Source organism: Prunus persica, chromosome G1 (assembly GCF_000346465.2).
Source record: "Prunus persica cultivar Lovell chromosome G1, Prunus_persica_NCBIv2, whole genome shotgun sequence".
NCBI classification, from domain to species: domain Eukaryota; kingdom Viridiplantae; phylum Streptophyta; class Magnoliopsida; order Rosales; family Rosaceae; genus Prunus; species Prunus persica.
The window spans coordinates 43,657,400-43,670,561 of record NC_034009.1 but is presented as its reverse complement, the minus strand read 5'-3'; the positions used below and the strand labels follow the sequence as shown (position 1 = coordinate 43,670,561).

Sequence of the window (13,162 nt, the reverse complement as noted above, 5' to 3'; positions counted from 1 at the left end):
CCTACAGGACAAACATCAATCAAATTTACTACATATACATTGTCTGAATAACAAAAATTTTAAAAAGTGAAAACTTGTAGGAAAATGACTGCAGCACATACCTTGGACTTACATCCCAATCATTGCTCGCCATTGAAACTCCCCAACTTGAATCCCAAATGGTTAATTTATCCTGTTGAAGAAGGTTTGGACTTTGAATTTCGAGGAAGGTTAGCTTTGCGAAGTTGAGTATTTTCTATAGAATACACGAGAAGGGTTCCTTCTTTTGTTCCTGCTAAGAAGCATTCTTCTGGGGTCACTGTCAGAGATGTAATTATCTTTCCAACTCCATTACACTTCTTTATGACCTCAAGTGAATTCATAGAGCGTACAATGATTTGCCCTTGGTCACCAGCACAAACCAAAAACTCACCACACCCACTCAACTCAACACAGTTGAGGCGTCCATTGGATTCAGAAGAAGCAAGATGTTTACCATTAATTGAATACAGATGCAAACTCAGATCATCATCAGCATAAAAGACGATGCGTCCATGCCGAGAGGCGACAAGCTTTGACAAAGCGCATCCAGATGGATGGCGCAATGATCTTACATATCTTCCATCCTGCAGGGTATGAAAAACACAAGTTCCATCTTTTGATCCACTGATCACTATGTCAAGCTCCACACTGACATATAAGCATGTAATTATATCATCATGTCCACAGAGAATACGAAAAGGAGTTTCAACAATGACATAATCTTTGCGAGGTAGTTCGGTCTGTGTATTGCGAGTCCTCTTTTCTTGGGTTCTACCTCGGAAGACTTCCCACACCATGATTGTAGTGTCATAACTTCCAGTTGCAAGGAAGCTTCCATCAGATGTCACTGCAGCATTATCAATGATACAGCTCAGAAAGTAGTTGGAAGAATTCTACCAAAATAAAAAGCCAGTAACCAAAATCTCACCCAGAAGAGGACAAGAAATTAGCGGTTTCATTATTTGATCATAACATTAATGCATTACAATGCCAGTACCATATCTGTTATCACAACTCATAGTCCAAAAAAAGCAAATATGCATGCTATTGCATTGAATTTCGAGATTTTGCCTCAGCATTTCTCGAGTCTTGATCGTGTTTTAATCATGTAAGATCACAAATCATAATTGACAAATCTACTTGTTGATTTTCAATGTTAAATTGTTTTCCAGCAAGTGAAGCCAGGAGAGAAGGCACACGGGCCCAATTTGTTTTATTTTTTGGGACAAAAATAAATGATGTGCTTAAAGTGTTTTAACATAGATTCTGGTAATAACACATATACGAAAAAAATTCTCCTTCCAGCAACCTTTCCTAACTCAACTGAGTTCCACCGTGTTTGCCTAATTCTAGAGTCTATTTCTTTCAATTTCAGACCGCACTAAGGAACCAGATGGCCCTTCTATCCACCTCTTGAGATCAAACACATATATGCCCATGCTTTCTGATATTTTTAGTCCATTTATTTAAGAATGAGAAAGTATGGACTAGCAGCATCCTTTTCCTTCTTCATTTTCTGTTGTAAAATTTTAAAAATTCACTTCACCCCATAATGGCACTGCTCATTTTCACTTGGCCACCTTATGGTTTAGAAAGTTCATTATGCCTCCCCACGGTGTATTCCGTTAAATTTACTTCAAATAGGGTGAAAGGAAACTTTGCCTCTACCTTCACATGCATGTGCCTTGACTGAAGGTAAAGATAATTGTCTTCCAGTTATTAAACATACCTGCAATGCAACTGACCACATCCTTATGCTGTCTGATGCTTTGTACCATTCTGCCATCATTTAAGGATATAACCTGAAAGCTATTTTCCCAATTGCCACATGAGATCAAAAAGTTCTCAGACGGTGTTTGCATTGTTGCAAAGCATTGTGCTCCAAGTTCAACATTTTCAGCCGAAGGACTCCCAATTTTACGAGGAGAAAGAATATCAGAACCAACGCCAAAAGAAGGATCCTGTACATGTTTATTTAGTATGCGTCACAAGTCCTTATATGAAAAATAAAATCAAACATAACCAAAAAAAAAAAAAAAAATCCAGTGATCCAACAAAATAAAACCTGGGAGCCGGAGAAGGTAAAATTTCCACCAGATTGCAGTGAGGTTGTCAACCACATCTTAACTGACAAGGTGAGCCCCTGGTTTACAAGGACAACATTAGAGTCCACTGTACGCACATACAAAGCAGCCGACCGTTGATGACTTGAACTACAAACAATGGAAGTCAAGTTAATAGAACCAGGTGCAAAGCGCAAAGGATGGGCAATTGGAATAGGTGGCCCTCTTCTTGGGTGTTTTTTACGGAAAATCTGAATTGGGGTCTGGCCAAAATTTGCAATTTGGTCTTCAATTGCTGATCTTTGCAAATCATCTTCCATGGTTTCCAGATCAACAGCACCTTCATAGGTTAAGTAATAAAAGATATTTGCTGCCTATATTTCAATAATATTTTTAGAGATCAGTATATTTTTAATAAATTAATATCAACCAATAGAGAAATTGCAGGACTGATTAGAATAATTGTTTGAATTATCAGAGAGGTACCTCCACGGCAGGTTTTCCACGCTGCTTGTAACCAAATACCAAATCTATCCAATGGTGCAGATTAGAGCTAACATATTCACTTTCAAGGGCCTCTCTGTTCTTGTTAATAAATTCTTCAGGTGAGCCCTGAACAAATAATTGGATCAGGGCTTTTCCGTAGGAAGAAAAGAAAACAATGCCCAATGAAATGGTGCATGTAATGTGAATACATCTCACAACTCAATATCATAATAAGAGGAAGATAAAGAAAAGAAAACGAAAACTTTAAATCTCCAATATGACATTCCAAAAGTAAAGTTTCCTAAGTTATCTTATATGTGTAAAGCAAAAATCGTTTACACTGCCTTCAAATGAATCAGTTACACCCCTATGAAGCGCACCCCTTATTGCATGAGGTTCAAGTTTTCTGCATTATATTATTGTGCACACTCTTGGTGCTGTCAAACTTATCCATCCAAACAAAGAGAAGAAAAACTGACAAACTCATCTGTTTAACAATCATGCCAGATGACAGGTATTTACGTGCATGTCAACTGTGAGTGTAACTTACAAGCGCCGAGGTAAAACTTCTTTTTATAAAACAGCAAAGAACCATCATCAAAGAAAAATAAGAATCGGGTATTTTCTGCAGGTAAGCATCATGTTCTGCCCAAGGTTTTCTGCGAAAGATTTACGACAAAATATTTCCAAGATTTCTTAATTTTTGGGAAAACAAATCCCACTGTTTCACTCTTTATGTTAATTTTCTACTTCTGCCATCTTATTAAAGAGTTCTCCTAAAGGTAGCCAGTTCCTCCTGGCAAAGACACATTCAATCAGCTAAGACTAAATTACACTTTTAGTCTCTGAAGTTTGACCCTAATCAACTTGTGAATATACTTCTTTACATCCGTCCATTTGTAATCAAATCAACATGGTTGCAGATCCTGTTTATTTTGGCAGATTTTCTACAGATAGGGCACACTAATTTCCTACGTGAATGTCAAAGTCATTGCATACATGTGCTCTGACCTTTGCCCAACCTATATTCACAGAAATTTTGTCCATTTACCATGGCATTAGGGATTAAGGCTTCATTTTGCAGCCAATAAAATTGGATGTAGAATGGTTTGGAGTGTATTCCCTAAATTAGGTTATGCTCACATACCTTGGCCCAGGGCGGGAGGCAAACATCTGCAATAGGTTCACCATCTTGTCTCACACCAAAATGATAAGAGTTCGAATTTACAAGAAACTCTGGCATGTAAAAGAACTCCGGTATTAGCTCCTTCACATCACTTGTATTAGAAAGGCAGTTCTGATATGTTCCCTCAATGCTTTGAAAGAGACGATCTGCATGGTCAAATTTACCACCCTGATGAAAAGCAAAACATGAAATTCATGGACCATTAGTCAGTATAGTAAGAAAGTAATCAAATGAGAAAAGATTGAAACACCAAAATTGCTCCAAGATTAGAAAAAAAAGAAGGGAAAAACATAAAAACAAAAAACCTACACCTATGGTCCTCTCAAGCACCAACTTCATAACATGGAATAAGTTTATAAATAAAAAAATCATAGAGCTGCGTTAAGATAAAATACTGACTAATAGAAATTCATCAAGGCCAATCAACAGTGCTTAGGCCCATGGCTTTCAGAATCTTTCATGAAAATAATTTTTTTAAAGCTGCTACCCAAAAAACTTACTACACTTGTCACAAATCACACTTAAGAAAGACATAATTTTGGCAAATTGGAATTAATTTGAATTCCAAGAATAGGCAGCATCATGCAGATTTTCTGGGCAGAACCTCATACCCTGAAATTTCTAAATGTGAATAACCATCCACTTATTGATAAATTATTGCGCTTCATTGATGTGAGATTGCTTCTTTCATATACAAAATATGAAAATAAAAAGAGGAAAAAAGTGATGTAGTTTGCTGGGTAATGTAAAACAGGGTAGTGGGTAGTTTTAAATTTTCTCTACGAATAATAATGTCAGAAGAGAGATACTTTGGTGACAGAAGTGTGGAGGCCAAAGGAATCGCCTTATTTTAATTGAAAAGAAAGACTTGTAACATATCATAAGATACTTAAAGTGTGTGAAACTGTGCTTAAGAGTACCTGCAAATTTCGATGGAGAGAAGTAAAGGGCTCCAATCTCAGAAGGTAATAAAGCACAATCCCCATGCTCGAGTAATGAGACCCATAGTAGAAACTGCAAAAGTTAAGAAGTAACGTTGCAAATGAGACAATCAAAGAGAGTGCATTCTTGGGACTTAAAAAAAATCATTAGGAATTGAGCAGGCTTTGGAAATTACCTAGGTATATCAGGATCAGAGAAGCTACGATACCTATCTTCAAACACCTGGATGGGATGCCACCGAAATATTTGTTAAAAACAGATGCAGAAATATGTGCATTAATTATGTTATTAAGAAAATTATGACATATACAAATCAACCTCAAATCTCTTCACATCAAGTGCTCCAACCGGTTTTGAAAGATCCCGAAATGTGGAAGACTTATTAAAATCAAGAACCTCGGAGGAATAATCAGCCAAGACCCAAGGAAAGACAGGATATTGCGTCAAATCGTTATAAGATCTTCCAGCCAATGTATTGAGAATCATTAGATATTCAAAATTTGTCATTTCCCTTCTCCTCCAGCTCTCTCGAGCAGTTTCTGCCATCTCCAGTGCCACACGTCTATCAACAAATGAAATAGCTCCACTTTTGTCCCGACCACTTCCTTTTGGAAACAAATATTCATTCCTAGTAGCAACTATTAAGGTTCCAGTGTCTTTTGCATCCTTCTGGGTTGCAAAATTCAAAAATACTGGTGCAGCTGAATCGCTGAAGAAAATCTCTATTGCAGAGTATCGAAGCAAATAACGAGTCCAACTAACAGCTTTTATCTATGATCAACCATAAGAAATAACAAAGAAGAAATAAAGCTTATGCAAGAGAACTAAAGCAAAAAATAAATGAAAATTATTTCTTCCTAACCTTGCCCATATTCCATCTCCTGTGGCGCTTAATATTTTTCAATTGTTTTCTTTTAAGAACATTTTCATTCATTGCCTCAAATTTATCGACTGTGGCACCCTTCTCAGAATCTGAATCAAGATATAGTGGTTGTTTCACAGATTTCTGCTTTTGATCAGGTTTGGTCAAATCATGATTGCTTGAACCATGGAAGTTTCTGAAAACAGATGATCCCCCAGTACCTTCAACCAAAAATTCACCAAAGAAATGCAAGACATTTTTCATGACTGCCAAATGTCCAGCTAGTTTTCTTTTTGGGGTTACAAGCACACAAGGAACTGATGTAACAACCTGAAACAGAAATTCGGACATAAGAAATTTATTTGCATTTTTATTAACGGTCTTGAACATATTCATATCGTCCCACATACCTCACTAGTTTCTGTCTCAAGTGAAGAGGAAGAAGAATCTTTTCTCTCCTGCATCCAATCACTGGTGTCCTTGGCTAATTCGGAGCACTGGCTGTCTGAAGTATCCTTAGGGATGGAGGGTTTCTGCCCACCAAGTTCAGTATCAATTTCATTAGGTTCTGAGCAGCCCTCATCAGTTATCTTCCATACCCCCTTCAGCAAAAATCGTTTCATTTGTTCAGGAATGTGCCCCACGAAACCAGATTTACTTTCATTAACAGGAGGTGTAACCTCATTGCTAGGCACAGAGGACGAAGGATGACACAGCTTTTCATCAAAATGATAATTCTGTCTCAGCTTTTGTCTACGTCGCCAGGTATCTTCTATCTTGTCAAGTTTCCAATGCCTTACAGAACTATTTGGAAAAGGATTAGCAGACCATGGACCTCTCTCATCAATCAAAGCACGAAACATGTGTATCCATTTTGCCTGTAGGATTAACTCGGTTAGTAATTACAAGTACGATACAATGTTCATCACAAGGCCGAAGAGAAAACAAAGGTAATCAACAAAAGAAAATTGCATGCTTCTCCTTGTTTATTTATTCATTTGCAAAAGCTATGTTCAAGAACAGAGAAAAATGGTCCACATACAACAACATTTTGTTGCTCCTCCTCATGAGTGAGCTGGAATGCAGCTCTCCTGCTGTCATCTAAAGCAAGAATGGAAGTCAAGCTACTTTGTATCTCATCTTCAAAAGCTTTCCTATTATTAGATTCTGCTGAAGAATTTTCATCCATCCTAGATTGGAGCTCACGTAACTGCCTTTGACGATCTGTATCTAATGACTTCGTATATTTTGCCTCATCAGCAACCTGAAAAATTAAAACTAATCAGTCAAGGAGTAGATGGCACAGGATTACAATCAATAAGAGGCAAATGTTGAAAGCGTTGCTGATAGTGTTGTTATTCTACGTTTTATTTTCATTTCTTAATCAGTCAATAAAACAATTACACTATTACTAACCATATTAATGAATATTTCCTTAGTAACTAGGATTCATTTTATAGTAAATTGTAAGAAATAAAAACCATATGGGCCTGTGCCAAAGCATGGCACGGGCATGTTCAGGCCTAGGCCGGGAACAATCATGCATGGCACCGCATGGCACAAAGCACGAGTGAGCCTAATTTATATGCCCAGTGTCAACACGGCACGACCTGTTTTACACCTTAACACAAAATAAATATATCAGCCTAATACATTTACACAGGAGTGGGATAGAGCATCATGATTTATTTATTTTTTGGTCGAATAGAGCACTATGCTTAATAAATGTAGCAGCACTAAAATAACTTGCAAGACGCACTGCTGCTAGCACTCGATCCCTCTGAATTAGATTGTGAATGGATCCTGCTTCTTTTACGTTGTTGCCTGAATCCAAGGAGTCGTCTCTCCCCATAATGCTAGTAGCAAGCATTGATTTACCAAAGTTGACAGTTTCTCGAATCAAGTGCGATATCACATGAAAACGAGCACCATCATCTAACATTCCAAACTGCGACCTCACAACAAGCAAAGCCCTGGCCAATGTTAACTTAAAGTTACATTCTTGCAAATAAGGCTAAATTACAACAAATTAATTATTTCCCAACATCTGTGAACTTGGTTAGAAAGTATAACGGAGAAATATGACTACCAAATGAACAGCTGCAATCTGCTTTTGCTTTGCTCATCATCAGCTACCAAGAGGCATGGCAGAAGCGAAATGACCTGTTGGACACAACGTGATGCTCTTTCTAGAGAAGCTCTGCAGAGATATAGTATTACAAGTCGAAAAATTATTCTTGGGCATCTCTCCCCTCGTAAGAGCATTGCCTTATCCACATTTTTGTTAGGTTTGCCACCTAGTGCACTGCCTATCCCTCCTGATACAACAACTGCAGCCACCTCTGCAGCAGGAATGTTCAGAGATTCCACTAAGCCACGTGCTCTTTGGCCAAAAGATGGACCTACAGATGGTGATGATTTGGGTAAGGACTTGCTTGGTCCTTTACCGTTCATCTCACTTAAAATAATCCACAAATTGTCATATGGATTCCACCACTTTTCATTTACAATGCCTTCTGCATTATTGATTGGCTGCTTGCAACTCCCAGGGATCCTATAAAATAAGTCATTCAGACCATGAATGGTATTCATCATAAATCAGGACACATCATGCTAGAAAATAACAGCTAAAACAGGAGAGGTCCTGGAACCGATCACTGTCTCACACCAAAAGAAAATATAAAGAAATAAAGGAAGCTGCACAAACTTTTTTAGAAATAAAGGTTAAAGCATTATGGGGACGCAGTATAGTACGGGTCATTTGGATGGAGAGGAACAAAAGGATTGATGACTACAGGGAAACGGGGTAGAAGAATTGTGGGGTAGAGTTAGGTTTTCGCATCATTATGGGCTTTTGTTTCGATTAAGTTTAGGTATGTACCTTTTTTCTTTTTATCCTTTAAGATTGGTAGGCAGCTGGCTGTTAAATTAAATAGCATGAGGAGCCAGTCTGGGATTTGAATTTGGTAATGTTGTAATGTAGTTTGTATGCACTTGTTTAGAGACCTCTTGTCCACATTGAATAAAAAGTATCACTTTCTTTGAAATAATATATATATATATATATATATATATTACTGCGCATATCATCGGATTATATAAGTTGCAGCGTAGCGTAACTGCTTACAACTATTATAATAAAATTGCAAGAAATTAATACAGGTCCTTACTGGATAGGTTAAATCCACAAAGACAGTAGTGACTGAAATCATATTGGGAATTAGTTTCAGAGAAAAAAAAATTGCAAGCCAAGAAGCCAGTACCTGGATGTTTGGCTATCGATTTCTCCTTGCAGCACTTCATATAAAGCAGAGCCATAATCTTTATGGCGTTCCAACTCTAAGGAATCAAGCGAAAAGTCAGAGCTACTTGCTGGAAACTGCAAGAAGTCAAATATTAAATTGATAATCTCACCTGTGTGACTAACAATGAAGTAAATAAGCAGAAAATTACAAGCCAATTACATAGCATTGAAAACCAATCAAGTATTACTTTGTTCATGCTTATGGGAGCAGAGAGTCAACAACTTATTATTACAGTTATGAAGGGCTACTAAATGAAGCCATCCAATATTTATTCTTCACAATATTGTTAACAAGCGATAATCTCATGGACAAAGAACTATGTGATATTACAATCTGTATATGGGATACCTAGATAGAGTACATGTTTACTTCACATGCCACATCTTTTGGACACACAACCTGACATTACAATTTTTTTTTTTTAAATGAAAATTGCAAAGGCACTATGTAGTTGAAATATATTTAATTACTTCACTTAATAAGACACAAGAGCAAACAAAACATATTAACTAATAAAACACAATTGAAGGAACCACAAACTACATTGGCTGACTGTGAGCAGACATTGCAAAAACTGGAGAAATAAGTGAGATGATGTGAAAATTTGGAACTCTCAATAAAGAGAGGCACTGGAATGAGGATATATTAAACGTTGATTGCCAAGAGATAAGAAAAACTGGTTTTTTTGAATTTCAACTTTTCAAGTCATCTTTCATATGAGAGGAATGGAGAACAAGATTGATAAATTAGATCACGAAGACTGAAATTAGAGTAACACAATTTTTAGTGTCATGTGATCACAGATTATCCACAAATTCAATCAGCTGAATTAGTAAACTGACTACAACACAGCTCTGCTTTATCTGGTTCTGTAAGATGATAAATTATTTGTTGTATGGGAGTAGTTAGGGTATTATGATTTAAATTCCAGGGAAGCTGAATACCGGAAGTTTTTGGTCAATTTCAGAGATAAGCATCTCATCAACCAGTCTTAGAAGGTATAATGTGTTGTCCCGGCATGGTTGTGAGATAAAAATATTCTCTTCAGAAGATAATTCCACCAGTTTCCTAATTAAATCCGTATAGATATCACGTAGCAAGTATCGAAATGAAACGCCCTCCTGCCAGGAAAAAAAAAACCTTGAGATCATAATATGTCTATAGTTAATTAGAGATGTAGATCAATAGAACAATGCCGATGTCTACGTACATGTTCACACTGCATTAGTAGGAAAGTCACTGTCTCTTCCAACTGTTGCCACCCACCTTTTACAGAATGAACATAGTGACAAAGAACAACACCAAATAGATTCCTCACTATATCTTGCTCGTTTTTCTCATTGTCATCTTGGTCTTGGGGATTAACTTTGTAGCTTTTGAACACACCAAGCTTTACACAAGCTGTTAACCAGGCATTCCAGCCAAATTCCTATGCATGATTTTTGAACTATGAGAAGATAGTTAATTAAGACAAAATAGAATATAGGAAACCCATAGTGCTATTACCATAAAAGCTTCAACATTTGAAGGATCTGAATCAAGAAGATCAAGTAAATCTCTGAAAATTTTCATTCTTGAAGCCACATCTTCACAGCCAGACAGGAATCGGAAAATAAGAACCAAAATTTGAGGAAGGAGAAAATGAGAGACATGTCCTTTGCTTCTCTGCCTTTCAACCTGGCTGTGTTTCTGTAACACCTGTAAATATGAAATTAACTCACAGGTAAGTTTGCACAGAATCCTAAATAAAATAAAACAAGAATGCAACTGGTAATTGCACAGCTACATTTTGTTACAAATACCTGTTTGGGGCTAGCACCACCAAGAAGAACATCAAACAAGGAAGCACACAAGTTATCTGTTTGTGGAAACCTGAATAACCTATCAGACATGGCTGAAAAAATTGGTTGCATCCTCATACTGTTCTTTTTATGGCCATCTGAAAGAGATCGAGATCTTCCGACTGCAAGATAAAAAAATCTTGCTCCCTTCTTCTCAGATGGAAGATCAACCAAAAGTCTTCCAAGGAGCTGCAAGCTGAGCAATCTGATAGGTTCATATTCCCTAATGGAAAACAAATCAGAAGAGACAATGTGTAAGTGACTGTGTAGCTTGTGTGTCTTATCAATATATACATTTAAATGTCTATATATATGTATAAGTGACTGGGTATTCTGAATCTCTGGTTAGTAAAAAGAAGCTTTTGCAGCCTCAGTAATAGTAATTTACATTATAAGAGTAGAATAATTCAAATGAGAAAGCAATACACAATGCGTAGAAAGCTAACTGTTGGTTCAACTTCAAAAGAAACTTCTTGTTTTACTCAATATGCGGCAGTGGCCATTCTAATAGATCATGCACAACAACAATGTCTTGTGATATAGTTGAAATCTAACATGTTTCAACCCTTCTAGTCAGTTAGTTTTGAGTTTGTATTTTTCTGGTGGACTACTTGTTCACAGCTTTGTATTCGTTTCAAGAATTTTTTTTTTCGTTTGTCAAGTGAAAAAAAAGAATATCAATTATCGCAGGATAGTGCAATTTGGTAGATTAAGCTTAGGTTGCTCTATTTACTCAAGACAGATCCATATCGTTATACAGCCCCAACTGTCGTTATTAGTATTGTTGCCAAACCTCTAAATCCTGTCATAATCTTTTGCCCCACTTCAGTTGAGGCGCACCGGACTACTTAAAATGGTAAACATAATTGCCTTTCTAAGTAATTGAGGTTACTCAAATTCTTCTGAATCTATTCTTATTGATGTACACCTGGAGAAGCAGTAGTTCCATAGTCATGGCACTCGAGTAACAATTGAGTTTTTAAGAGAACATGTATATTAATAGAGTAACCCTCATAGGATGCTGGTGAATAATTTTACTAAGAAAATCAGGTCAAGCCACAGTACTCTACTGTGAAGATTTAAATATCACTGAATTCATATTATTGAATGCATACCTCTGAAGAAGATTAACAAATATGTGACAACCACCAACCAGATTGACCTGTTCAAGGAAAGATGCAAGCAGTGGTTTTTGAGAAAGTGCTCGAATAATCATATGTAAAACATCTTCAATACAGGTTGAATCCTGACTTGTCTCGAAAAAAGCTATTAGAGCTCTTATATCTGCAGCTGCAATTTTCTGCCTGCATAATACCCAGGATTTTTTAAGTTTTCACTTAAAACTTTAAATGAATGAGACATAATAGTCTGTTACGTTAAACTTGGAAAGGGAAAACATAAATGCAAGTATATGTTTGGGAACAATGAAAAATTCCTAAAGTGAAGGGACCATACCTCAGGCTCATTTCACCAAGGCTTAACAAAAGGAGACGAATTTTTCGTATTTCTTCATTACTGGGTCTCTCTCCAAGAACTTGTTTTGTGACGGGATGAAGGAGTGGCATGCTTCCAATAGCAAATCGAGATTTCGGGTTGTCCCAATAAAATTGGCGTATTACATCAATAACACGGGGAAGCCGGCAAAGACTTTTAAGCAGCCTTGGGTCATTATCAAACTGCTGGATGAGAAACATGTATAATTCACGCTGCACCTTATAGACCGTGTACAACCAGATGAGAGGGTTAAGAAATATGCTAGATATAGCCTCTTTAGTAAGCAGCTCAGCCAAGCCTAAGGGAAAAAAAGAATAACATTACAAATCTGAAGGAATATATGGTTCAGAAACTGCGGCACAATCTACGTAAGCAAAACAAAAAAAAAAAAACACAGATATTAACATTTTCTGGTTATATGAGAAATGAGGAACAGCTAATAATTTATACCACAGTTTGCGACAACATTAAACAGATGTTTCAAAGCTGAAAGTGTTTCCAAATTAAGCTGCTGAGGAGGAACCGATTGCAATAAGAATCCCAGTATTGAGAATCCAGAGAGAAGATGCATCTGCTGTTGATTAGCTATGTTCTCATCTAGCACAGAAGCTATAAGCTCAATGACTTCAGCAGTCACTCGCTCTCTTGTGATAGGAATAGGCAATGTATGTTCAAATTGTCCACTTTCTTCATTTTCATATTTCTCGGACTGGGCAATAAGAGGGAAAAACACTGATACACCTCCAACACAGTAAATTATCTGTTGCAATAAGCGTCTGGAACATTGCTGTGTGCCAACCATCACAGTTGCCTCAAATGAGTTCCTATCTGATACATGGTCTAGCATTGGTGAAACATTAAAGAGTTTCCTGCCATCACATGCCTGAAAAAAATAAAAATAAAAATAAAATAAATAAATAAATTCAACTCTTTAGAATCCCCCTTTTCCTTTTGAGATGAGT

General features: G+C 36.9%; 1 protein-coding gene across 5 annotated transcripts in view; it reads right to left on the bottom strand.

The window, feature by feature from the left end:
* LOC18789304 (BEACH domain-containing protein B) overlaps positions 1 to 13,162 on the bottom strand; it is a 36,805-nt gene that overhangs the window by 928 nt on the left and 22,715 nt on the right. For all 5 annotated transcript variants that reach the window (XM_020554538.1, XM_020554539.1, XM_020554536.1 and 2 more), the window contains 21 exons: positions 12,651 to 13,083; positions 12,162 to 12,498; positions 11,822 to 12,010; positions 10,668 to 10,929; positions 10,372 to 10,563; positions 10,076 to 10,294; positions 9,810 to 9,986; positions 8,824 to 8,939; positions 7,650 to 8,114; positions 7,320 to 7,533; positions 6,603 to 6,824; positions 5,971 to 6,438; positions 5,561 to 5,890; positions 5,017 to 5,469; positions 4,874 to 4,920; positions 4,677 to 4,770; positions 3,718 to 3,924; positions 2,571 to 2,696; positions 2,087 to 2,458; positions 1,751 to 1,982; positions 102 to 868 (listed from right to left, as the gene is read on the bottom strand). In XM_020554538.1, coding sequence (XP_020410127.1) covers positions 168 to 868; positions 1,751 to 1,982; positions 2,087 to 2,458; positions 2,571 to 2,696; positions 3,718 to 3,924; positions 4,677 to 4,770; positions 4,874 to 4,920; positions 5,017 to 5,469; positions 5,561 to 5,890; positions 5,971 to 6,438; positions 6,603 to 6,824; positions 7,320 to 7,533; positions 7,650 to 8,114; positions 8,824 to 8,939; positions 9,810 to 9,986; positions 10,076 to 10,294; positions 10,372 to 10,563; positions 10,668 to 10,929; positions 11,822 to 12,010; positions 12,162 to 12,498; positions 12,651 to 13,083 — 5,856 coding nt within the window. In that variant the 3' untranslated portion in view covers positions 102 to 167. The remainder of the gene's footprint in view (positions 1 to 101; positions 869 to 1,750; positions 1,983 to 2,086; positions 2,459 to 2,570; positions 2,697 to 3,717; positions 3,925 to 4,676; positions 4,771 to 4,873; positions 4,921 to 5,016; positions 5,470 to 5,560; positions 5,891 to 5,970; positions 6,439 to 6,602; positions 6,825 to 7,319; positions 7,534 to 7,649; positions 8,115 to 8,823; positions 8,940 to 9,809; positions 9,987 to 10,075; positions 10,295 to 10,371; positions 10,564 to 10,667; positions 10,930 to 11,821; positions 12,011 to 12,161; positions 12,499 to 12,650; positions 13,084 to 13,162) is intronic.